This window comes from Xyrauchen texanus, chromosome 39 (assembly GCF_025860055.1).
Source record: "Xyrauchen texanus isolate HMW12.3.18 chromosome 39, RBS_HiC_50CHRs, whole genome shotgun sequence".
NCBI classification, from domain to species: domain Eukaryota; kingdom Metazoa; phylum Chordata; class Actinopteri; order Cypriniformes; family Catostomidae; genus Xyrauchen; species Xyrauchen texanus.
The window spans coordinates 18169209-18193253 of record NC_068314.1 but is presented as its reverse complement, the minus strand read 5'-3'; the positions used below and the strand labels follow the sequence as shown (position 1 = coordinate 18193253).

General features: G+C 37.6%; 1 protein-coding gene across 1 annotated transcript; it reads left to right on the top strand.

The window, feature by feature from the left end:
- The first annotated feature begins 796 nt into the window (after window positions 1-796).
- Window positions 797-21175, top strand: LOC127632856 (R3H domain-containing protein 4-like). The gene is made up of 8 exons (XM_052111666.1): window positions 797-966; window positions 5316-5470; window positions 5836-5954; window positions 6033-6147; window positions 9314-9399; window positions 9551-9636; window positions 9782-9837; window positions 19911-21175. Exons 1-8 carry the CDS (start codon window positions 923-925, stop codon window positions 20012-20014), a joined length of 765 nt encoding a protein of 254 aa, XP_051967626.1. The 5' UTR covers window positions 797-922; the 3' UTR covers window positions 20015-21175.
- The last annotated feature ends 2870 nt before the right edge of the window (window positions 21176-24045 follow it).

Genomic DNA, 24045 nt, shown 5'->3' with positions numbered 1-24045 from the left:
TTCCTCTTTGGTCCGGAGAAAAAGGCAGATATTTTTTCCAAAGACTATTTTAAATTTGGACTCATCTGACACCAAAACATGATTACACTGTTTTTTCCCATCTCAGATGAGACAGAGCCCAGATAATTTGGTGGCGCTTCTGGATAGTGTTGATTTATGGCTTCTGCTTTGCCATAACTTGCATCTGTATATGCAGCGGTGAGTGGTGTTGACTGACATATTGACTGAAGTATTCCCAAACCCTTATCATGATATCATTACGGAGGCATGATAGTTTTTAAGACGATGACATCTGAGGGGTCGGAGATAACATGCAATCAGAAGTCGTTTTAGCCATGCCTTTTTCACTCACCAAGATTTCACTGGTTAGCTTGCATCTTTTTTAACTATATTGTGCACTGTAGATGGTGAAATGCCCCAAATCCTAAATTATACTTTGGGCAACATTGTTCTTAAAGCACTGGATAATTTTCTGATACATCTGTTGGCAAACTGGCTAGCTTCGACCCATCTGTGCTCTTGCAGGACTAGGACTACAACTGTCTTCATTGTGTTGACGAAAGGACTCTACAAGTTGTTCAGACTCTCACAAATCCTTCAGATAAATCAGCTGACCAACTTCCTCTAGTTTACATTAATTCTAAATTATTGAACAGCTCTTTTGGGAGTGTTCTTAAATTGTTAAGATAGTATTCTTAACTGGTGACCCGAATTGGAAAGGGGGAGGAGTCATCTGATACTCCTATAACCACACAGTAAGTGACACGTGATCAAAAATCACTACGTCATCGGTGAATTGAGTTGAAACCACTACACCGCCCAAACAGCGCTGTTTACGACAATATTTCCTGGACCTATTCTCCTTCTAAATTTCATTTGTTTGTGTATTTATCGTGCTTGTTTGTGTTACGAAGACTGTGACATGGTTGTGTTGAATAGCAATAACGATGAGGAACAGGATGTAATGTAAGTGTTATTAGCTTTAGCCGATAGCTAATTATGTGGTTTGTTTCAGCATATACAGTACACAGCATATACAGTACACGTCAGTTGGTTTTGTTTGCCGATAAACCTTAATAGCACATTTAAAAACATTTTGGATTTACCTTTAATTAGAATGTGTTTGCATTCACTATTTTTAACATAAACTAACAATAAGTACTGTATTTGTGTAAAACTGTCACCTGTGTAATGACTGTTAATGTCCTATATTTAAATGTTTTGCACCTCAGCTAAATGGCTGACAGGAGGTGGTCAGTATCTATAAGCCGTAAGGATATCATTAAACAGGAAATAATCAGCATATCATAAACGGTTGAGAAATAAAACTATATTTCAAGGTTTAGAAAATATGTAGGTTATTTAGTCTAAATCTTTAATTTAGTGGTTGGTTTATATGCAGGTGATCATGGGTACCTGCTTCATCATATAGGCAATAAATAAAAATAACATGGATCATAGAATATGTAACAGTTCAGATATAATTGAAATATATGCAAGTTTGTGCAAAGTAAAGCTGTGACCTATTTCCATTGCAAAGCATCCATCCAGCCTGTAGCCATGGCTATAAATATATGCACACACGTGTGTTTCTGGTGGGACTGCAAACAGAGATAAAGGTTCTGTAGCTGCAGTACAGCTGCTTAATGTCTTCCCTTCATTCAGAGCTGTACTTTAATGTGGACACTTTAGAATGCAGGGTTCCCATCCACGGTCATGGAAAACATGAATAAATACCAGGGAGTTTTAAAATTTTGATTTTAAGGCCCAGAAAAGTCAGCCAAAAGTTTTTTCTGTCTGTGTTTAATGGTGACATCTGTCATCTCTGAACACTAATAAGTATAATCGTTTAAATGAATTTTCTGAGGTCAAACAAGTTAAGCTCAATCAAAAGCATTTGTGGCATAATTACCACAAACATTTATTTCAATTTGTCCCTCCTTTTCTATAGAAAAAGGAAAAAAAGAGCAAAAATCAAGGTTACAGTGAGGCATTTACAATAAAAGTAAATGGGGCCACTTTTTGGAGGGTTTTAAGGTAGAAATGTGAATCTTTTCATTTTATATATCTTACATTGATATGTTGTATTTCCTCCCCAATTTGGAATGCCCAATTCCCAGTGCACTCTAGGTCCTTGTGGTGGCATAGTGACTCTCCTCAATCTGGCATCTTATCACGTCGCTTGTTGAGCATGTTACCGTGGAGACATAGCACGTGTGGAAGCTTCACGCTATTCTCCACGGCATCCATGCACAACTCACCACATGCCCCACCAAGAGCAAGAACCACATTATAGCGACCACGTGAACCCATGTGACTCTACCCTTCCTAGCAACCGGGTCAATTTAGTTGCTTAGGATACCTGGCTGGAGTCATTCGACATGCCCTGGATTTGAACTGGTAGTCAGCATCTTTAAAGTTGTTTCAATCGTCATTTATTTGGTCATTTTAGAGTTTTAGGTTTTACGACGTCATGGCAACAATATTGGATATAACCTTACACAGAAAAGATTAGTAAGCGGTTTTATCACAAATCATTCTCACATATTGTTTACATCTTATGGCTATATTTTTGAAACAATGTTTATTTTAGGATTAATGGACTGGCCCCATTCACTTCCATTATAAGTGCCTAGCTTTTTTTTTCTTTTAAATAAGGGACGAGTTGAAAATGTTCTATGTGGCAATCAACAGTAAATGCTGTTGACTGAGCTTAACTTGTTTAAACTTGGATTTTTTTTTTGTTATCTGTAAAATAATAAATAAATCTTACTCCAGTAATCACAAATATCTGGAAAAGTATTGAAAATTCATTGGTCAAGAATTGTCTGAATGTGATAATCAATTTAGTAGTTGTAGCTTTACTCATTTATTTTTTTCTTGAAGGTGTTTCGTCAGACATTTCAAATGTTTACAATATTTAAAAAAATAAAGGTTCAAGACAATCAAGTTGTAAAAGCTGAATTTCACATGTCCTTGCATTTATTTTAATCTGGCAGCCTGGTCTCTTGAAGTTACGTGAGCATTGCAAAGTTTTTGCAAAACTGAAATTACATGCTTCATTAATCGTTTGGCTGCAGTTTTTGAGTGAAATGTCCAGCGGAGGGCACCAAAACAGAGTGAAATGAGGATTTAAGGTGAATTTTACATTGTACCTCCCTTACCTAAAACTTTACCCTAATCCTAACCAATAGTGTCCGAAAAGATAAATGAGAGTTTAACAACCTTACCCTAAACCAACACTTAACTGATAGTGTTTTTAAATGCAATAAATGAAGCAACCTCATAATTTTGTGTTGCTTCTATGCCACTTTCACTTTCGTGCATATTTGGCTGGACTCAAACAGCGGCCATCAAGCTCAAAGTCCAACAATCTATTAGGTGAGCACCCAAGAAATCTATTGACTTAAGAAGTGTGTATATGTTGGTGAGTCTTTAATGAATGTATTAAAATGTTTTGTTTTTCAAATCATGCATTAAAGAAAAAGTGTTTTGATATCATAATGTAGTGGGGGGTGAGTAATAGAGTGAAAATAAGTTTTTATAAGATCAAAATCAGCAATTGTACTCGGAATTTGTATGACAATGATTAAACCACACAGTTGTTGTTAAAACACAGTTGATTTCACCAGGAAACTGCAGTGAGATGTAGAAAGCGGCACATACAAGTCAGTTTGCCAAAATGTGTATGAATGTTCTTTCTGTCAGACCGGGTTGGAAACTAGGCACAGAAAATGATTAAATTACTTTCAATGAGAGGTTAATTCAGAATAAGCAACTGAGTTGGGTGATCCAATGGAACAAATGTATTGCTGATGACCAGGGCTTGACATTAACTTTTTTGCTCACCGGCCACTGTGGCTAGCCAAAATCCCCACCCCACAAGAAGGGATAAAAGTAACTTGTGACTGTAACTGCATGTATTTGTTTGGACATTTTATTTGAACAAGTTCAGCAGGACACAAGCCCAATGATTTAAGTCATCTTCTGAAATATCTGAAGGCAAACATGACTAGTCAGAGCAGGAGTAGTATAGAACAGGATTATATAACTTTGTCAATAATTTGTCCATGGAAATCCAGATTTAACCACTTTAACAATTCTAAATTGGTCTTGCTTCCATGAAAGTTTACCATTGCTCTTTCATTGTTTAACATTGGAGTTGTAATGATAAGGCCATTACCACTGGTAAGACCATGGATAGCTACACACTTCAGTGGTTAGGTTAATGTAGATAGTATTTCTAAAAAATAAGCATAAACACATTTAGAAGCCTTTAACTATACAAATTTCACAAATAATAATTCCATGGAGTACACAAAAGGAGATGATAGGTTGATTAAACTCTTTCATTGCACCTTTTTCCATGAATGGAAAAATACATGTATTTTTTTCTGTTCCTAGAAGAAAATCCTAAGGGTTTGGATCAAGATACTGGCAAGGGAATGATTATTTAAAAGATAATGATTAATAAAAAGTCATAAAGATTTGCCCTAATTGATTTCATGTGCATCTATACCAGTTAGTGTTACTGCAGTAAAACATTTTTTAGTTGGATGCTGAAATAAAAAAAATAATGAAAAGAAATCTAACGATGTTGATGCATATCACACTGTTGTCTCTTTACTTTGTCAGTGGTGTTTATAATATCAAGGCTGTTTAGCAGTTTGAGAGGTTTGAATTCCTCCATATTGCACTTTAAATAAGAAGATTATCTGTAGAATTCAAATAAGTCACATAAGTGTTGTGGTCACTGCGATGAATACAATTAAATATGCTTCGGCTGGGCCTGGGTAGCTCAGCGAGTAATGACGCTGACTACCACCCCTGGAGTCGCGAGTTGGAATCCAGTGTGTGCAAAGTGACTCCAGCCAGGTCTCCTAAGCAACCAAATTGGCCCGGTTGCTAGGGAGGGTAGAGTCTCATGGGATAACCTCCTCATGATTAGAGGTTCTCTCTCTCAGTGGGGTGCGTGTTAAGTTGTACGTGGATCACTGAGAGTAGCATGAGCCTCCACATGCTGGGCGTCTCTGCGGTGTCATGCACAACTAGCCACGTGATAAGATGCGCGGATTGTAGCGTAGGCAACTGAAACTTTCCCGCCACCACCAGGACCTACTAAGTAGTGGAACTTGGGTATTATAAATTGGGAGAAAAGGTGATTAAGAAAAATTAAACATTGCATTGGCTGTGGCCACCCACCAAAGAGGATAGTAAGAGTGATGGAGTTAACCACCACTGCTGATTTTTACCCACATTTGGTGAGTGGGCGTATGTTAATGTCAAACCCTGATGACCTTCTGCTTCTATTCCAGCCTCATTGAGCCACGCTGCTCATCTCTACCCAGCTCTCCTGCAAAACGTGTTTCTCCAGCCAAAAAGAAGCAGTTCTTTATAAACCAGGCCATCCGTAACTCTGACCTCACCCCTAGAGCCAAGGGCAGGAAGAGTCTGAGACGACAGGAAAACAGTGAGTGCTCACTTTGATATTTAGTCATTGTGGTCATTATTTTAAATTAAACCAACAGAACTAGCAAAAAAAGTAGCACTAACTTCACCTCACAATATGTTGCAGTATTTTGATTCAATATTTTGACATTAATATTTCAGGAAGTCCAAGTAGAAGAGTGCAATATATCAAAGTTTTTAATCACAATACACAAAACGTAATGAAGCAAAAAGTTATTGTAGCGTGGCTCAGATATCAATATATATCAATTATACAGATATCGATTTTATAAAAAAACATTTATTAATCACAGACTGACCGTTAATTATGCCTTAATTATTACATTGGTAGTTTCCCAAGTTTTTAATAACCAAACTGATACTTAGCTCGCTTCCTGCACAATCTTCTGGAACGGGAAGAGTGCTCTAAAGAGGATGCTGAAGGGTACGAAACAGCTTCACCAACCATCTTCACTGAAGCCTGCACCAATGGAAACTATGTGGAGGTAAAGCAGGTTCCTTCAACTGCTCTCACTTTAGGGATGTTTTGACCTTTTTAAAATTCTCTCTCTCATGCCTCTCAGTACTGGAGTGATTTTATGAATCGTTCTGGGGAAGAGCAAGAGCGACTGTTGGCTCTGCTGGAGGAGGAGGCCCAGAGGATCCACTCCACCAAGAGCCATAAAGACCAAAGAGAGGGTCTGACACTATTTAATCACACAAACCCACAATTGCTTTAAATCTTATGAGAGGGAGTCTTGCACATCAGTTACATCATAACATTCTCAGAGAGAAAATGTACTTAAAGGTGAAGAGTATGATTTCAGTGCCACTAGTAACACCAAACAACATTGCAAAACTTTGGAATTTTTTTTTAAATAGGTATCCCAAACACTCCTACCAACTGGTGTGAACAAAACACAAGTGATATAAATGAAGACAGCCCATTCATAAGAAGTTAGTTGGTAGTGTAATTGGGCTATATGCAATATATTAGAAGACAATAGAAATATAGACAGTTTATGTCTTACGTTATTGTGCACAGTAATGCATCCTTCTTGTGTCATGTAATCCTTTATGAAAAGATCTTTATGTATGCATGGAAAAAGTGGTGCTCATCAGAACTAATTGGATGTAAGCTCTGTTAAATTAAAGAGAATGATCGTATAGTAGGACTGCCTCCTAATAGTCGACCAAACATTAGTTGATGAGAAGAGTCTTGGTCAACCAATTTTTGATTGTTCGGTTGGTGGCAGGAAAAATAAACTCCACAGGAAACCGACGAACACCGGTATTACCGCTGATTGGACGCTAGGTGGTACTATGGGGTAATTTTCATTAAACATGGTTAGGGTTAAGCCTACACAATTAAGCAAGACACCTTGATTTCAAACTTTGAACTTTATTTTTTATTTAAACTGGAAAACAATTAAGTGCAATTAAAATGTGTGTTGTTCAACTTTTTGAAAGATGGCTTAACAACAGTTGTGAAGGGCAACATCACTCTGGCAAAGAACCTACTTCATCTGTGCATTCTCTACCGATCGGATATTTCGTTGTCCGGGAAAATACATTGTGTGTGTGAATAATTTAGTTTTGTTCCCTCCTTCACGATAAAAAAAATTAAATATGTATATATACACACACACATTATCTCACAAATGTGAGTGCACCCCTCACATTTTTGTAAATATTTGTTAAATATTTACAGCCTTATTCCAAAATGGATTAAATTCATTATTTTCCTCAAAATTCTACAAACAGTACCCCATAAGGACAACGTGAAAGAAATTTGTTTGAAATCTTTGTTTTGTTTTTTATTTTTAATAAATTTGCAAATCACATGTACATAAGTATTCACAGCCTTTGCTCAATACTTTGTTGAAGCACCTTTGGCACGAATTACAGCCTCTGTATTATGCTACAAGCTTGGCACACCTATTTTTGGGCAGTTTCTCCCATCTTCTTTGCAGGACATGTCAAGCTCCTTCAGATTGGATGGGGAGCGTCAGTGCACAGCCATTTTCAGATCTCTCCAGAGATGTTCAATCGGGTTCAATTCTGGCTGAGCCACTCAAGGACATTCACAGAGTTGTCCCGTAGCCACTCCTTTGTTATCTTGTCTGTGTGCTTAGGGTCGTTGTCCTGTTGGAAGACGAACCTTCACCCCAGTCTGAGGTTCATCTTTCCCTCGATCCTGACTAGTCTCCCTGTTCCTGCTGCTGAAAAACATCCCCAGAGCATGATGCTGCCACCACCATGCTTCACTGTAGGGATGGTATTGGCCAGGTGATGAGCGGTGCCTGATTCCTCCAGACATGACGCTTGCAATTCAGGTCAAAGAGTTCAAGCTTTTGTTTCTCATGGTCTGAGAGTCCTTCTGGCTTGCCTTTTGGTAAACTCCAGGCAGGCTGTCATGTGCCTTTTACTGAGGAATGGCTTCTGTCTGGCCACTCTAACATACAGGCCTGATTGGTGGAGTGCTGCAGAGATGGTTGTTCTTCTGGAAGGTTCTCCTCTCTCCACAGAGAAATGCTGGTGCTCTGTCAGAGTGACCATTGGGTTCTTGGTCACCTCCCTGACTAAGGCCCTTCTCCCCCGTTTGCTCAGTTTGGCCGGGCGAAGCTCTAGGAAGAGTCCTGGTGGTTCCAAACTTCTTCCAGTTGGATGATGGAAGCCATTGTGCTCATTGGGACCTTCAATGCTGCAGAAATGTTTCTGTACCCTTCCCCAGATCTGTGCCTCAATACAATCCTGTCTCAGAGGTCTACAGACAATTCCTTGGACTTCATGGCTTGGTGTGTGCTCTGACATGAAATGTGGGGCCTTATATAGACAGGTGTGTACAGGTTCCAAATCATGTCCAATCAACTGGATTTACCACAGATGGACTCCAGTCAAGTTGTAGAAACATCTCAAGGATGATCAGTGGAAACAGGATGCACCTGAGCTCAATTTTGAGTGTCATGGCAAAGGCTGTGAATACTTATGTACATGTGATTTCTTTTTTTTTATACATTTGCAAAGATTTCAAACAAACTTCTTTCTCATTGTCATTAAGGGGTATTGTTTGTAGAAAATAATTAATTTCATCCATTTTGGAATAAGGCTGTAACATAACAAAATGTGGAAAAAGTGAAGCGCTGTGAATACTTTCCGGATGCACTGTATATATATTTAAGTAATTAAATGAATATCATAAACGTGAGGCTTGTCGACTAATTGCTTAAACTAACGACCACTAGACGACTAAGAAAATCTTTGGTCGGGGGCAGCCCTATAGTATAACTAATCATATTGATTTACTGACACACAGCATCATGGCTAGAATTAGCTCTTTATTGTCTGGGATATCATTTTATGTTCCACTGTAATTCCAGAGTTTGGAAATGCACTTTGATGGCACCTGGTGGGAGAATCCCTAAACTGTAACTAGATTGACTTGAGTTCAGACTTTGCATCGAGAATAGGTTCTCCACCACTTAATTAACATGGACCTTCCAAATCTTTTTGTGAAGACATCCACAGTTTGCATGGATAGCCACTCACACCCATTCGCGTGTTGCCCTGGCATGTAATTTGCACTATGATTTGGTGCTCTTGCAAAAATTGGAGATGGAGCACATGGTTGTATTGTATAGCCCTGCAGCTAACGTTGATACGAAAATTATATTTTTCATACACCAACCTACGTATGGCTCACTTATAATTGTCTATTACTACGTACTTTAAACTGTGATAGAAGCAAGTATTTTAACATACAAAATATACATATTTTACATTTAATCGTTCAGTGATGTTGGTAGTCCATTTGTGATTATACTTGACTTTTTTTGTTACAGTCACTTTTCTATTTTTTTAACAGGAAATCCTGCCTTCAGCACTCAGGAATCTTTCCAGAAGATTGATCGAAGATTGCGTGCAACGCTGAGACGCAAACAGATTCCCTTGGTGATTCTCCATCCCAAAACTCTTCTTGTCATTAGCTTGACCTTGATCCCTATCTGTTGCCTTTAACAAGTATTTCCCATACATCACTTTCCATTGTCGTTTCATACCTCTCTTCTGTCTGATATCTGTTCATCCATTTCCTCTTTTTAAGGGAGTGTTGGAGGGGCTGGAGTCAGATCTGCTGGGATTCTTCATGGCACATCCACACTCAATTTACATTACCAAACTCAGCAGCAGGTGCACAATGCTCCACAGTCAATACATCTTTCACCGCGACACTAATTCAGACTAACACTAACTATTGTACATGAATGTTTGAGATGATTCTGGAGAAATTAAAAACACGTTTCTTTTTTAACTAGATATGTCTGTGTTTCTACAGTTATGAGCGACTGCTGCTTCATGCTGTCTGCCAATACATGGATCTGAACTCTGCTAGTGAGTAAACTCAAATCATCTTAAGTGAAATCTTACTTAGATATTTGCAATTTCTGTTTATCATATCCACCTTTTTCAACAAGCAGCAAAATTACCCATTATGCTTGGCATGTTCTTCCAATGCGGATGCAACAGACATCTGCTTTACAACTTATTCCCATTTCCAAGCGCTATAATATCACTAATAACAATAAACAATGGAAGAACAGTCTGTGTTTACTCGAGCCTGACAGATATGGGATTTTTGAGACCAATACCGATTTTAGAGAGGGTAATTCACAGATTATTGATTTGGTGGCCGATATAGTTGAGCTGGAATGAAAACAGACCTTTTTTATGTGGATTTTGCACCAATATGACTATGCAAAGGCACTCAGAAGGCTGCTTTCTTAAACAAATATTTGTATCAAAGAATATTTGACATTATTATTATACATCGTCAACAAAATCTAGAAATGAACACTGAGAAAATAAAGAAAAAATTCAAATTAAATAAATAGCTAAATAAACATCAGTACTCTACAGTGCATCCGAAAAGTATTCACAGCGCTTCACTTTTTCCACATTTTATTATAATTACATTACATCTGGTTTGACTCAAAATGTTTCAGTATTGGCAGCTTTTGTGGGGGCTTATTGTTGTGACATTTATTTTACAGTAGCTTTTAAGCCAACTTTAGTTGTTATAACAGCGCATATTCATCCAGAGTCTCCGCTGCTCACAATCACCATTAACTCTAGTCTAGCTTATAACAATAACTAAGTGGAAGTGTGGAACATCCGAGAGGAAGTCTCTCACCATAATGGCTCTGCCCATGGAGAAGTCAAGAAAAAGGTGGATATGATCTTTTATGTGAATTTAGATTTGTTTAAGATCTTAAAGGAATAGGACACCCAGAACACCCAAGGCAAGTTTGGGTGCCTAGAACTCCAGAAGTATTAAAGATATCTTATATTAATATCCTTTTAGATTTTGGTTCAGAATAAAAATTCTTTTTATTTCTATCTTTATTTTTAAGACCCTATATGGTTAAATCCCAGAGATATGGGGCACTCAGTATGGCTCCATTTGTGAATAGGACATAAATATTTACCCATTACATTTAAAATGTTGTCTTTTATCATTATTTTAACCGTTATAAACAAATATCATAAACAACTTTTTAAGTAGAAGACCTCTGGTCGAGTTGACATGGATTGACCCATAAACATCATGCATGTCAGCATGAAACTAGTGTTATAAAATCTGCTGTTGTAGCCGTTTAATGAAAGTCGAAATTATGTGGTTTGTGGATTTGGGGAGGTGGTTATATAAACAAATTTGACTACTTCATTATTTTAATTGCTTTTTGTTTTGTTTGAATTGCAATTTGAATTTAGAAATGTTTTTGTTTAAGTTTTTCCCATTTCAATAAATCACCGGTTCCTCAATCTATAGCCTAACCTGGAAGGCTAACACATTAAAGGCAAAAAAAATAATATGGAATATCTTGGATGGAGAAATGGAGCATGGATGTAACTTAAGGAAGTTTTTGTGAGTATGGTGTTGAATACAATGTGCTGAGCCGCTGCGCTCTTATCATCGATTTAGAAAGCTGAATTAAAATGTTTACATTTAAAATATTGTGCTCTGGACAAAGTGTGCCCTGTTGAAGTAAAATGTATCAAATCATGGATGAGAATTCTTAAAAAGAGACTTAACTTGGAAGTGAAATCGAGCTTGAAATCATGATTGTCGAGGAGGTGCTGTCAAGATGTACAATGAAAAAGGAGTCTGTTCTCACCTAAAACCAACTGGATCACTTTAGAAGACATTTATTTAACCACTTGAGGAAGTAAGTCATACACACCTTAGATGGCATGTGGTTAAGTACATTATGAGAACATTTTTGTTTTGGGATGAACTAAACCTTTTAAGGTGAAGTTAACTAAAACAATCAAAATCATGCAGACATATGCTTTCCTCGACCCAGGCAGCTCTGCAACATTCTGCACGGAGGAGTTGATTACACAAGTGAATGCTGTTGGAAGGAAAATGGAAACACTACTGAAAACCATGGGACAGGAGAAGCCAGTTTCAAGTTACAGAATCTTTGGATTAGAAATGGCTGTTGTAAAGGAAAATTGAATCCTTACGTTTTCAGACATGCATACTCAAAATCAATCCCAGTCATCAAAGAAATGGTCAATGTCAGAATGTCCAACAAGAACATGGCACAGCAAAGAGTATAAGAATAAGGAGGTTATGAGCGATGTCATTGCAAAAGGGTAAGCAGAAGTTGTCCCCAGTTATCAACTGGAGCTAGATAATTGAAAGGTGTGGTACATAACACACCTTAGAGTCTATCACAGATGCAAAAAGACATTGCATGTGGTGTTCGATTATGTCAACATTTGGTGGAACTTCTTGGAATAAAAGATCCAGACTTGAAAAATACACTAATAGGAGTGCTGCTTTGATTTTGTCAAGGTCCCATTGCCTTCATGAAAGATATTGAAGTAATATTCCATCAGGTCAAGAGTCGCCAAGGACTGTAAATATTCATAGCTTTCTCAAGTGGGCCGATGCAGGCATACTGTATCACTCTTGTGCTCTTCAAGCTTATCTTTGGAGCAGTACCTTCCCCAAGCTGTGCCACATTAGCCTATTTTAAGACTGCTGATGACAACCACATTTTTAAATCTGTCAACACTGTGGAAGAAGGCTGCATCTCTGTATAAGCAACTAACAGAAGTGTTTGGAAAAGGAGGTTTCAGACTTAAAATGGATTTACAATTACTGTTCTGTCCTCAGAGTTATCTCTCAGAAAAATATAGCTAAGGCAGTGAAGATGCTGGACCTCAACAAAGATCAACTTCCCATGGAAAGAGCTCTGGGTGTTCATTGAGATGTGGAGCAGGATGCATTAACTTTCAGTACTACAATCAAACAACTCTCGACAACAAGAAGAGGCATTCAATCCATTGCAAGTTCTATTTACGAGCCTCTGTGTATTCTGGCACCAATCATTCTTTCTGCCAATCAAATTCTGCTATATTTGTGTAAGATTAAGGTTGGATGTTTTAAGAATGTCCCATTAGACACTGCTCAAAAGTGTTAAAGATGGCTGGATGAGTTGTGTCCTTTAAATAGGTTCAGCGTAAACCAATGTTTTACTCCCAAATATTTTGGGAACGTAATGGCTGCAGTTTTCACATTTTTGAGGTACATCAGTTCTAAACTGAATCCTACACAAGCAGCCTCAAGAAGCATGAAGACTGATGTTTCCTAAAGCTTAGATCATTGGCCATGACTTTTTTCTCAACACAGCCATCTCACTGGCCAGGAACAACTGAAGAAGTTAACTTAATCCTTGATGATGATTCAGAGGCGAGAGAAGAAATATCTGCATCTTGATAAATTAAAACTTATGTCCAACTATTAGACTCTTGAACTACTACTCTAATTGGATGCATCTCAAAAGAGCAGTGGCATGGATTCACAAGTTCATAAAAGTTCTGAAAGAGCAAACAGAGGAAAGAAGAATACAGAACACATTCAGTGAATAGAAGAACTGCGGCAAGCAGCAGCCCAGACAGCAACACCTTGAGAACCTGAGCATTTCAACTTTTGAAGATTTAGCTAAAGCAGAAAAAGAAATGTTGTGTTTTGTACAAATACTGCATTTCAGTGAGGAAATATCTGCTCAAAGGCACTGTGAAAAGATCAAGTCATCTGTACAAGCTTGACCCAAAGATTTTTGTTGGAGTGTTAAGAGTGGGCAGGACTGAGCAAGTCAGCTTTACCAAAAGAAACTAAACATCCTGCATTCATACCAAAATCCAGTCATGTTTCAAAGCTCATTCTTCAACATGTACATTTGAAGGACAGAAGTTTACATACAGTACACTTAGGTTGAAGTAATTAAAACAATTTTTTTAATCACTCCACAATTTCATATTATCAAACTAAACTTTTTGCAAGTTGTTTAGGACACTTACTTTGTGCATAACATGAGTAATCTTTCCTACAATTGTTTACAGACAGATTTTAATTGACTTTATCAAAATTCCAGTTGGTCAGAAGTTTACATATACTAAGTTAGCTGTGCCTTTAAACAGCTCGGAAAATTCAAGAAAATGATGTCAAGCCTTTAGACAATTAGCCAATTAGCTTCTGATGGGAGGTATACTGAATTGAAGGTGTACCTGTGGATGTGTTTTATGGCCTACCTTCAAACTCTGTCTATCTTTACTTGACATCATGGGAAAATGATAAGAAATCAGCCAAGATCTCAGAAAAAGAATTATGGACCTCCACAAGTCTGGTTCATCCTTGGGAGCAATTTCCAAATGCCCAAAGGTACCACGTTCATCTGTACAAACAATAGTACAAACACCAAACACCATCTGTACAAACAAAAATTATGAACACCATGGGACCAGGCAGCCATCATACCGCTCAGGAAGGAGACACATTCTGTCTCCTAGAGATGAACACAGTTTGGTGCGAAAAGTGCAAATCAATCTCATAACAACAGCAAAGGACCTTGTAAAGATGGTGAAATCTCCCCATGATTCAGGAAAATCAGAAGTGGGACAAAGTTTTGACATTGAAGTTTTAGTACTTTTAATGGATGAAACTGCACCTAGAAACTCATGGCCCATGGGAAGCATTAATGAAACAATGAAATTGTTTGAAATTCAAAAGGATTTGTGTACCGTGTTCGCATGAAGACACAAATAAATGAATTAGAAAGGCCCATTAATAAGATATGCCTATTATTGGAAGCAGTGTAGCACTGCCACCTTGTCTTTGGAGTCAAAGAATGAAACTTTTGACTCTACATTTACACTTAAACATACACTGACAAGCACACATTACACCTTATCGCATACATGACATTTTGTCCTTTTTTTGAAGCTTCATGAAGATTCTCATTTTTGGACTTTTTCTTATGGACTAAAGTTTTTTGTTTTTGAAAATGAAATGACTAAAATACAAAGGATTAAAATAAGATATGGACTTTAAATGGACAGAAATATGAATATGAAAAATGTCTGTATGTTTAGAAGGCCTGGTATCTTGGAATGGCTACTGATATACTTTGTTGTAAGTACAACAAATTAGAGGTTGGAATGTTGTGGCCATTTTATGAGAGTTTTTATTTTTATTTTTATTTTTATTTTATTTATCCTTTATTTAACCAGGAAAAACCCATTGAGATTAAAAATCTCTTTTGCAAGGGGGACCTGGCCAAGATAGGCAGCAAAATTACATCACATCATTACATACGTACAAAGACACACAAATGAAAGCCAATTATGCACTTACAATGAAATCTCAATAAAAACATTGACATGTGAGGGAGTCCAACTCAAAGCATCTCATTCTCAACTTAAAAACACTCAAAGGAATCAATTTACTAAGTTTTAAGTTGTTCTGCAGCAAATTCCATGTAAAGGGAGCAGAATAAACAAAGGCCTTTTACCCAGCACAGTACTGACATGTGGGACAGAAAACAAGACAACAGCCTGAGAACGGAGAGAGTAATGACCAGCTCTTTTTTTCATAAGAAGTGAACATAAATAGGATGGGAGCACACCAAGAATAGCCTTATATATAAATGTATACCAATGACAAAGCCTCCGTGTGGTCAGAGCAGACCACCCTACACGAGAATACAGCTCACAGTGGTGGGTGCGAGCTTTACAATTAGTAATAAATCTCAGCGATGCATGATAGGCTGCATCAATCATGTGAAGGCATTGAGCAGATGAATGCATATATAATATATCACCATAATCCAGCACAGATAAAAAAGTGGATGCCACTAACCGCTTTTTAACTTTAAAAGAAAAGCACAGCTTATTTCAAAGTAAAACCCAATTTTAGCCTCAACTTTCTCACTAGACAGTGAACATGAGGCTGAAATGATAGGCAATCATCAATAACAATACCAAGATATTTATAAGTTGTAACAGTCTGTATTTCACATACAGTTATTATTCAATTCAATCGTTATCATTATGTGTAAATTTATAATTGTCTTTATTAACTTAATTTGTTAATTTTCCATGTTTTTGGATTTGGGGAGGTGGTTATATATTATTATTTTTACTTTGTTTGAAATGTAATTGAATTTAGATGTATAATTAAAGTTTTTCCTATTTCAATAAAAATAATATTTTTAAAGCAAAATCTATTCGTGGAAGTAAAGTATGTGCAATGAAGAATGGCAGTGGTGTATTTTTGGTCAATTTAGCTTTCTCTTAACGTATTTTCTCTTTATTGATCCTTTTCTGTTCTGAAATATTTTATCTTTCTAGATGAAGAGATATCTGTCAATATCCCTCTCATTAAGAAAGTTTAAGTCTAATGGGTAACAGCAAGTTTACAGTGCATCCAAGCCGGAGATTTCAATTTTTAACCACTCTGTAAACATTTGACCATGACATATATGAGTGAAGCAATTCTGCAGTTGTATTATGGACCTCCATTCAAAAAACTTTCCTTCACATTACAGAAAAGGAGTTGATCTGGCATAGACTGATCATACATTGTTTTTACGCTGCCTCAGTTCTGACTGTCAACTTGTCTTGACCTCTTCCTCTTCCTGCAAATCAGAAATCAACACTTGTGCAAATAATGCATTGTTTCCCACAATTGATTACTGTGTAAATACATTTCTCAATTACATTAAAAAGTCTGTAAACACAACATATTTTCCGCATTGATGCGGCATCTACGTGGAGTAAAATCGCTCTAGTTAGGTCAATAGAGCTCTTCAGACCTGACATCAATTTGTAAATAAACCCGGAAGTCTAATTCACCAGGGGTTCCCACCGTATTTTCCTATGGGGTTTTAAAATGGGTGTTTTTTAACTTATGAGTAAAATGAGATCTGCGGTTAACGTTAATGGTTTTACATGATACGTGGACATTTGGTTCTACAACATATATTACACACTTTCATACCTCAGACGAGAATTTTGAAGCTGCCGTGTGATTTAAAAAAAGAAGTTTGCAATTTAATACGGCTTCAAAATTCATGTTTAAGGTATGAAAGTTTGTAGAGCAAAACATCCATGTATTATCAAGTAATGTTTACCACAGACCTTATTTGACTAATAAATCCAAAACTCCCATTATTAAACCCCAAAGGAACCCATGACAAATTATCTTCCGGTTTTGTGGACTACAAACTGAACAGTTGAAGTCAGAACTTTAAATACACTTAGGTTGAAGTCATTAAAACTAATTAATAAATACCAAAATCCAGTCATGTTTCAAAGCTCATTCTTTGACATGTAGATTTGAATGCAGAAGTTTACATACAGTACACTTAGGTTGAAGTAATTAAAAAACTCCACAGATTTCATATTAGCAAACTATAGTTTTGGCAAGTCATTTAGGACATCTGTTTTGTGCATGACATGAGTGATTTTTCCAACAATTGTTCACTTTTAATTGACTATATCACAATTCCATTGGGTCAGAAGTTTACATAAACTAAGTTAACTGTGCCTTTAAGCAACTTGGAAATCTTTGATTGACTAAATGGGAAAATCAAAAGAAATCAGCCAAGACAAGTTTGGTTCATCCTTAGGAGCAATTTACAAAATGCCTGAAGGTTCCACGTTCATCTATTCAAACAATAGTATGCAAATATAAACACCATGGGACCATTCAGCCATCATACTGCTCAGGAAGGAGACTCATTCTGTCTCCTATTGATGAACGTAATTTGGTGCGAAATGTGCAAATCGATCCCAGAACAACAGCAAAGGACCTTGTGAAGATGCTGGAGGAAACAGGTTGACAAGTATCTATATCCACAGTAAAATTAGTCCTATATTGACATAACCTGAAAGGCTGCTCAGCAAGGAAGAAGCCACTGCATAAAACCACCATAAAAATCCAGAGTACAGTTTGCATGTGCACATGGGGCCAAAGATCTTACTTTTTGGAGAAATGTCCTCTGGTCTAATGAAACAAAAACGTAACCGTTTGGCCATAATGACCATCATTAAGTTTGGAGGAAAAAGGGTGAGGCTTGCAAGCTGAAGAACACCATCCCAACCGTGAATCATGGGGGTGGTAGCATCATGTTGTGGGGGTGCTTTGCTGCAGGAGGGACTGATGCACTTCACAAAATAGATGACATCATGAGGAAGGAAAATTATGTGGATATATTGAAGCAACATTTCAAGACATCAGCCAGGAATTTTGCAATTGGGTCTTCCAAATGGACAATGACCCCAAGCATAACTCCAAAGTTGTGGCAAAATTGCTTAAGGACAAAGTCAAGGTATTGGAGTGGCCATCACAAAGCCCTGACCTCAGTCCAGTTTGTGGACAGAAAATAAAAATGTGTACAAGCAAGATGGCCTACAAATCTGACTCCGTTACAGCAGTTCTGTCTGGTGGAATGGGCCAAAATTCCAGCAATTTATTGTGAGAAGCTTGTAGAAGGCTACCCAAAACGTTTGACCCAAGTTAAACAATTTAAAGGCAATGATACCAAATACTAACAAAGTGAATGTAAACTTTTAACCCACTGGGAATGTGATGAAAGAAATAAAAACTGAAATAAATCATTCTCTCTACTATTATTCTGATATTTCACATTCTTAAAATTAGGTCAGTTAGATCCTAACTGACCTAAGACGGAATGTTTTATACAATTAAATGTCAGTGTGGCATGGCGGAGGGCGGGGCCGGGTCGTGATCCTACACACCCGGTCCCGTATTAGGCTAATTATGCCTCCGTGAGGTTTAAAGGCTGACTGCAGAGGGCCGTGCGGGAGAGAGAGATCGTTAGCGGACATGTCCGTCATGTGTGTTTGTGTTGTCTTTTAAGTTTTCCATTAAACTATGATTTATATCGTCAAGCCGGTTCTCGCCTCCTCCTTTCCCATCCTTTAACTGTTTTACATTGGTGCCGAAGCCCGGGAAGGAGGAGGGATACGCCGTAGTAGAGTTCTCGCCACTACCGTCCACCCCAACGGAGCAGCCGCGGCCATCTGCCGGGGGACGAGGAGCCCAGCCACCTGAACGAGGACGATGGTCGCCGACCGCGAGGGGAGGAGGGGCTCCTAGCCGACCGCCTGGAGCGGTCAGGGCCGCTGCCAGGGGCGGAGTCACCGCCTACCGCCCGCTGAAACACGGCGGGGTTTAAGACCGCGAGCGGGGAGGGGCTCACTGCCGACCGCCTGGAGCGAGAGAACCGCTGCCAGGGGCGGGGGAGACCCCTTCTAGTCCCCGAGAACATGGCGGGGTGTTCCGTCCGCCAGGGGCTGGAGGACTGCCTCAGATCCGCCCAGAGAGGCGCGGCTGTCGTCCGATAAAGGGTGGAGGAGTGGCTGAGGAACAAGCTGCGGCGTATCGGAGAACTGGCGAGTAAGTTTTTTTTTTTTTCATCTCTCTCTCCTCTCTCTCTCTCACTGTCGCTCTGCGTTGGCCTTTATCCTCTTAAATTGTACAGTTTTTTGGGGGGGTACTACACTGTTACAGGAGTACCCTCCCATTTTAATAATTTCTGTTTCCCTCCCCTTGTCCCCTCCCTCGTCCAGGTAGATGGGGATGACCTGCCGGCAGTCAGCTGAAGGCGCCCTCCCCAGGGAAAGAGGGGGGATGTACGTCAGGCCGGGGGCTCCCCAGCCTGAGAGAACAAGGGAGGAATGTGGCAGGGCGGAGGGCGGGGCCGGGTCGTGATCCTACACACCCGGTCCCGTATTAGGCTAATTATGCCTCTGTGAGGTTTAAAGGCTGACTGCAGAGGGCCGTACGAGAGAGAGAGATCGTTAGCGGACATGTCCGTCATGTGTGTGTTAGTGTTGTCTTTTTAGTTTTCCATTAAACTATGATTTATATCGTCAAGCCGGTTCTCGCCTCCTCCTTTCCCATCCTTTAACTGTTTTACAGTCAGGAATTGTGAAAAACTGAGTTTTAATGTATTTAGCTAAGGTGTATGTAAACTTCAACTGTAATTGGCTCATAATGCAGTTGGGGGACTCTTGCATATTGCACACAGTGATGAAAATATGCCATCAGTAGTTGTGTGTGAGATTCAGTCTTTGATTTTCTGCAGGCTCTGACTGTAATGGTGCTCGTCAGACAGAGGTTGTCAACAAACAAGAAGAGTTTCTCCCTCCTCAACCCCTGCTTTCTGCCTACCTAGAGCAGTTGAGCTGAGCTGCCATGAATCCTTGCCAGAACCATTACCAGTGCTGTCCATCCAGCCAGAACCAGCACCACTGCCAATTCTTTGGCTACCTGGAGTTGTGGAGCAGCATTAAATTCATAGGACTTGGATCTAATTAACTAGAGTGATGTACTCGTGGTCTTTTTAAATGTATTTTCTGTTCTTTTGGAGCACTTATTACTATATTGATTCTTTTTTTCATGTCCTAAAATTTTTACATTTGCTAACCGTGGCATCTTTATATTTAAGTAGAAACATAATTGTGTGTGAACTGATCAGGAAGCAAAATATGATTTGTTAATTTTTGGATGTGACAGCCTCATCTAAATCTAAACACATCACAAAGCTCATTGTGTGTATTATGCAGTTTCTGTTTGTTTACGTCTGTGCTACCTGAAACCAGTCTTACTGCACACAGAATCCACACCATTTTGAAGCAGTGACCAATTCTCATGCATTTGTAATAACTTGTAACTCAGCTCTTTAACTTCAGCCAATCCTGCCTGACAACTAAAGAATGATCAGTAGACCTTCCAGGCCGAGCAACTCTATTGAAAACTTTTGAATAGAGTTTTCCACTACTATGTCGCTTTCAGGGGTCAGGCACTTCTTATTTAAATTCATGGTAAACCAACATGCACTTACAGCCATGCCTTACCTGTGCACGTCATGTTTGTATTTAAAGATTGAGCCTTTAAGTCGAGGCTATTATGGTTTACATACAGGGAATATCTTTTAATATTTGATACCATCAAGAGTCCTGAGACACTTGAGCAGTTCTTACATTGGTGTTTATAACCAAAGTGTATGTATGGAAAAACACTGATACTCAGGCATCAACCTGTATGAATGTTGACAGTAAACATTTGCATCACTCATGTTATCACGTGGAAATCACCTTTTGTGTTTAGCCGCCTTTGGGGGGAAAGAATGTGCTTTCTAGAACAATATTTATACTTGTGTGCCAATAGATTAATGCTATTTATATTGTGGTGGCAGAACATGAAAATAGAGTACTTTGTGTTTCGGTTTTATCTGTGGCAAGTATCTGTACTTGGGACAAAAACAGTTATTATGATATTGTGTGATTCCGATGCAAATCAGTTGGACGTGTGTGTGAACCTAAACATGAAAATAAACTTAAGTTTCTTAACTGATCTTTTCTTGTGTTCATATTGAAACATGTGAAATTAATTAACAAATTAAAGACTGAAGTGTATGATTTGGAGTTAAAGATTTGAATGAAAGATTTATATTTGGAAATAAATAGCCTATTTGTTTTGTATTTGAACATTTATATTTAAAAGGTTAGGATTATAAATAGCCAGTATATAGTGTAATTTATATATATGTCTAAAAATATATTTAAAATATTTGAATGACTCAATGAATTAAAGCTCTTTTTTTCTGGATCTGTTAAGTTATGCAAAGATACCAAAAAAAAAAAAAAAAAAATGCAATCCACACAATACAATTATTTGAATACACCTTAACTAAAATAAACATGTTTTCAATTTCTGGGGTGTTACCATCTAGAGAGGGTAAAAAACCAAAAAACTAAAAGTCTCATTAACAGTGTTGGGTGGACTACTTCTGAAATGTAATCTGGTGATTACAAATGAAACAACTAAAATTGTTATCAGCAATGCAATCCTTCAGATTACACTTTTTTCAGATTACTTTTGGATTACTTACATGTTTTGCTAAATCTAATCTTTAATTTCAAATGGCTGAAAATTCTATTACTTACCAATCAACACTCCTTTGATTAAATGATAGTAAACATAAAATTAAACAACAACTTGCTATTTGTTAGTCACTGAGTAAAACAATATGGAACCCAAAATAGAAGATAACATGTATTTCCAATACAAAGATGAACATATTTAAATGAATAATGATTGAATGTCTCTAGATATGATAGAGATGTATGATTTGTACCTACTCATATTTATTCATGAGAAGGTGTGGCCTTAGCCTGTGACAGGTGCTTTATCTGCCATCCTTAAGCATGGATCAACATCAACATGAGCATCATCTTTCAATATTCAACATCAAAATAATTACAAATGCAAAAGCAATCCAGATTACTTGGAACCTGTCACAATCACTGCATTTTATTCAGGTCAAATGGAGTGAAATGGAAAACTTGTAAATAGCCAATATGTGACTAACTGTGATATTTGTAAAATATATATATATATATACAAATGAAAAGGTTTTCAAACATATTTTTCAAGGTAAATATATATACATATATATATATATATGTATATATATTTACCTTGAAAAATATGTTTGAAAACCTTTTCATTTGTCATTTAGCATTTATCTAATTTAACATTGTTATTTGTTACAAATTGTATTACAAACATACTAATATAAGTTAAAAACTGGCGAATTTCAGAATGTCTCAGTATTTGGTATGTCCCCCCTGTTGCTTGCACTCGAGCTGGCATGAACTCCATAAGTTTGCACAAAACCTGATCATCCATGATTCCCCGGCATGATTTGAGAATGTTATAAAGACCATCTGGTGCTGATCTTTCGTACAAAGAGATTATATGGCCAATGTCATAAATTCGCTTTTTTTTAATAGAAATAGTGAAGAATTAAAAATATTTCTCATCCATTTTATGCCATAATATATCTTTCTATTTTACATTTTTCAAAATCTGAAAATGTTATGCTTCATTTCAGGATTTCCAATTGATTTTGAATCCCAGATTTTCAACGTGACCTCAGACTTTTGGACCCCACTGTTAATGCATCCTGATTAGTGCTAAGAAGAGAAAAGTGACACTTTTATTTCACTATAATCTACCCAGTTCTTCTTTTCTTCTATCATATCAACTGACTGAGCGCTGCATCACAATGAGGGCCGAACTGTCTCATATGGTGCTGGTGATGGTCCAGCTATTGTTCTTCTGCAGGGGGCCGATCCAAGTGTTCAAACGTATCGTTCAGCCCACACTTCCAGCCAAACAGCACCTACAAACGGCATGTCTTACACCAACTTTTGCATCAACCTACAAGTTTCTGCAAGACTTTTGGAAAAATAGTCCACAGCCTGTTTAGATCATGAGTGTCTGCTGCCTAAGGGCCAAACAGACAAGCCAACACTGAGATGTTTCATAGCTGTTCTGTATGTCATCTGCATGAATGATGTTACTGATGTGGTTGTCTGAAGCTGAATATATTTATATCCAGGCCATTATTGTAAATTATGTAGTCCTATACATGCTTTGTGAATCATATCAAACAGTCTGCACTGACTGTGAAAATACACTTACTAAGCACTTTTTTAAGAACTCTATGGTCCTAATAAAGTGCTCGATGTGGTCTTCTGCTGTTGTAGCCTATCTGCCTCAAAGTTTGATGTGCTTTTCTGCTCACTTCAATTGTACAGAGGGGTTATCTGAGTTACTGTTGCCTTTCTGTCAGTTCGAACCGGTGTTATTATAGTCAACATAAACTGAAACTAAATAAAAACTTTTTCTTTAACTAAAATAAAAATACAAACTGAAATTTTGGGAAAAAAACTGAAACTACACTAAAATAATTTTTCATAACTCCAAAACTAACTAAAATAAAAATGGTCTCAAAATCATTTTAGTTTTAGCTTTTTTTTATATACTAGGGTGAATATGGGCAGAGTGGGATACTTTTGGACATTTTCCATTTCTTGACACTTTTAATTCCAACACACATAACCTCACATTATACATTTGAAGAAAGCTAATGAAAAAAACAAAGTTATAGGGCATTCCAAGGCTTTCTAATAAATTGAATAATTAAGCAGCTTTCTTCTTCGTCATACATCTCAATGAAGTAAAAAAAACCAAATATAAATAAATATATATTAAAAACAGGTTGGGTCTTCATAAATTAAGCTTTGTGCATATATAAATTAGCTGTGTTTATTATGCTGTTTTTAGTGGATGCATGAAGTCAGTTCCCCTCAGGTTCACACAGGTGTCCTAGAGTAACCACACACGGTCAACATGAAAATGTGCAAATG

Bases quoted from the DNA above. Each gene is read 5' to 3' on its own strand.
- LOC127632856 (XM_052111666.1), top strand. From the start codon at position 923: ATGGTTGTGTTGAATAGCAATAACGATGAGGAACAGGATGTAAT. The intron at 5,471-5,835 runs GTGAGTGCTCAC...ACTGATACTTAG, and splicing joins TCTGAGACGACAGGAAAACA to CTCGCTTCCTGCACAATCTT. The intron at 9,838-19,910 runs GTGAGTAAACTC...GATTTTCTGCAG, and splicing joins CATGGATCTGAACTCTGCTA to GCTCTGACTGTAATGGTGCT.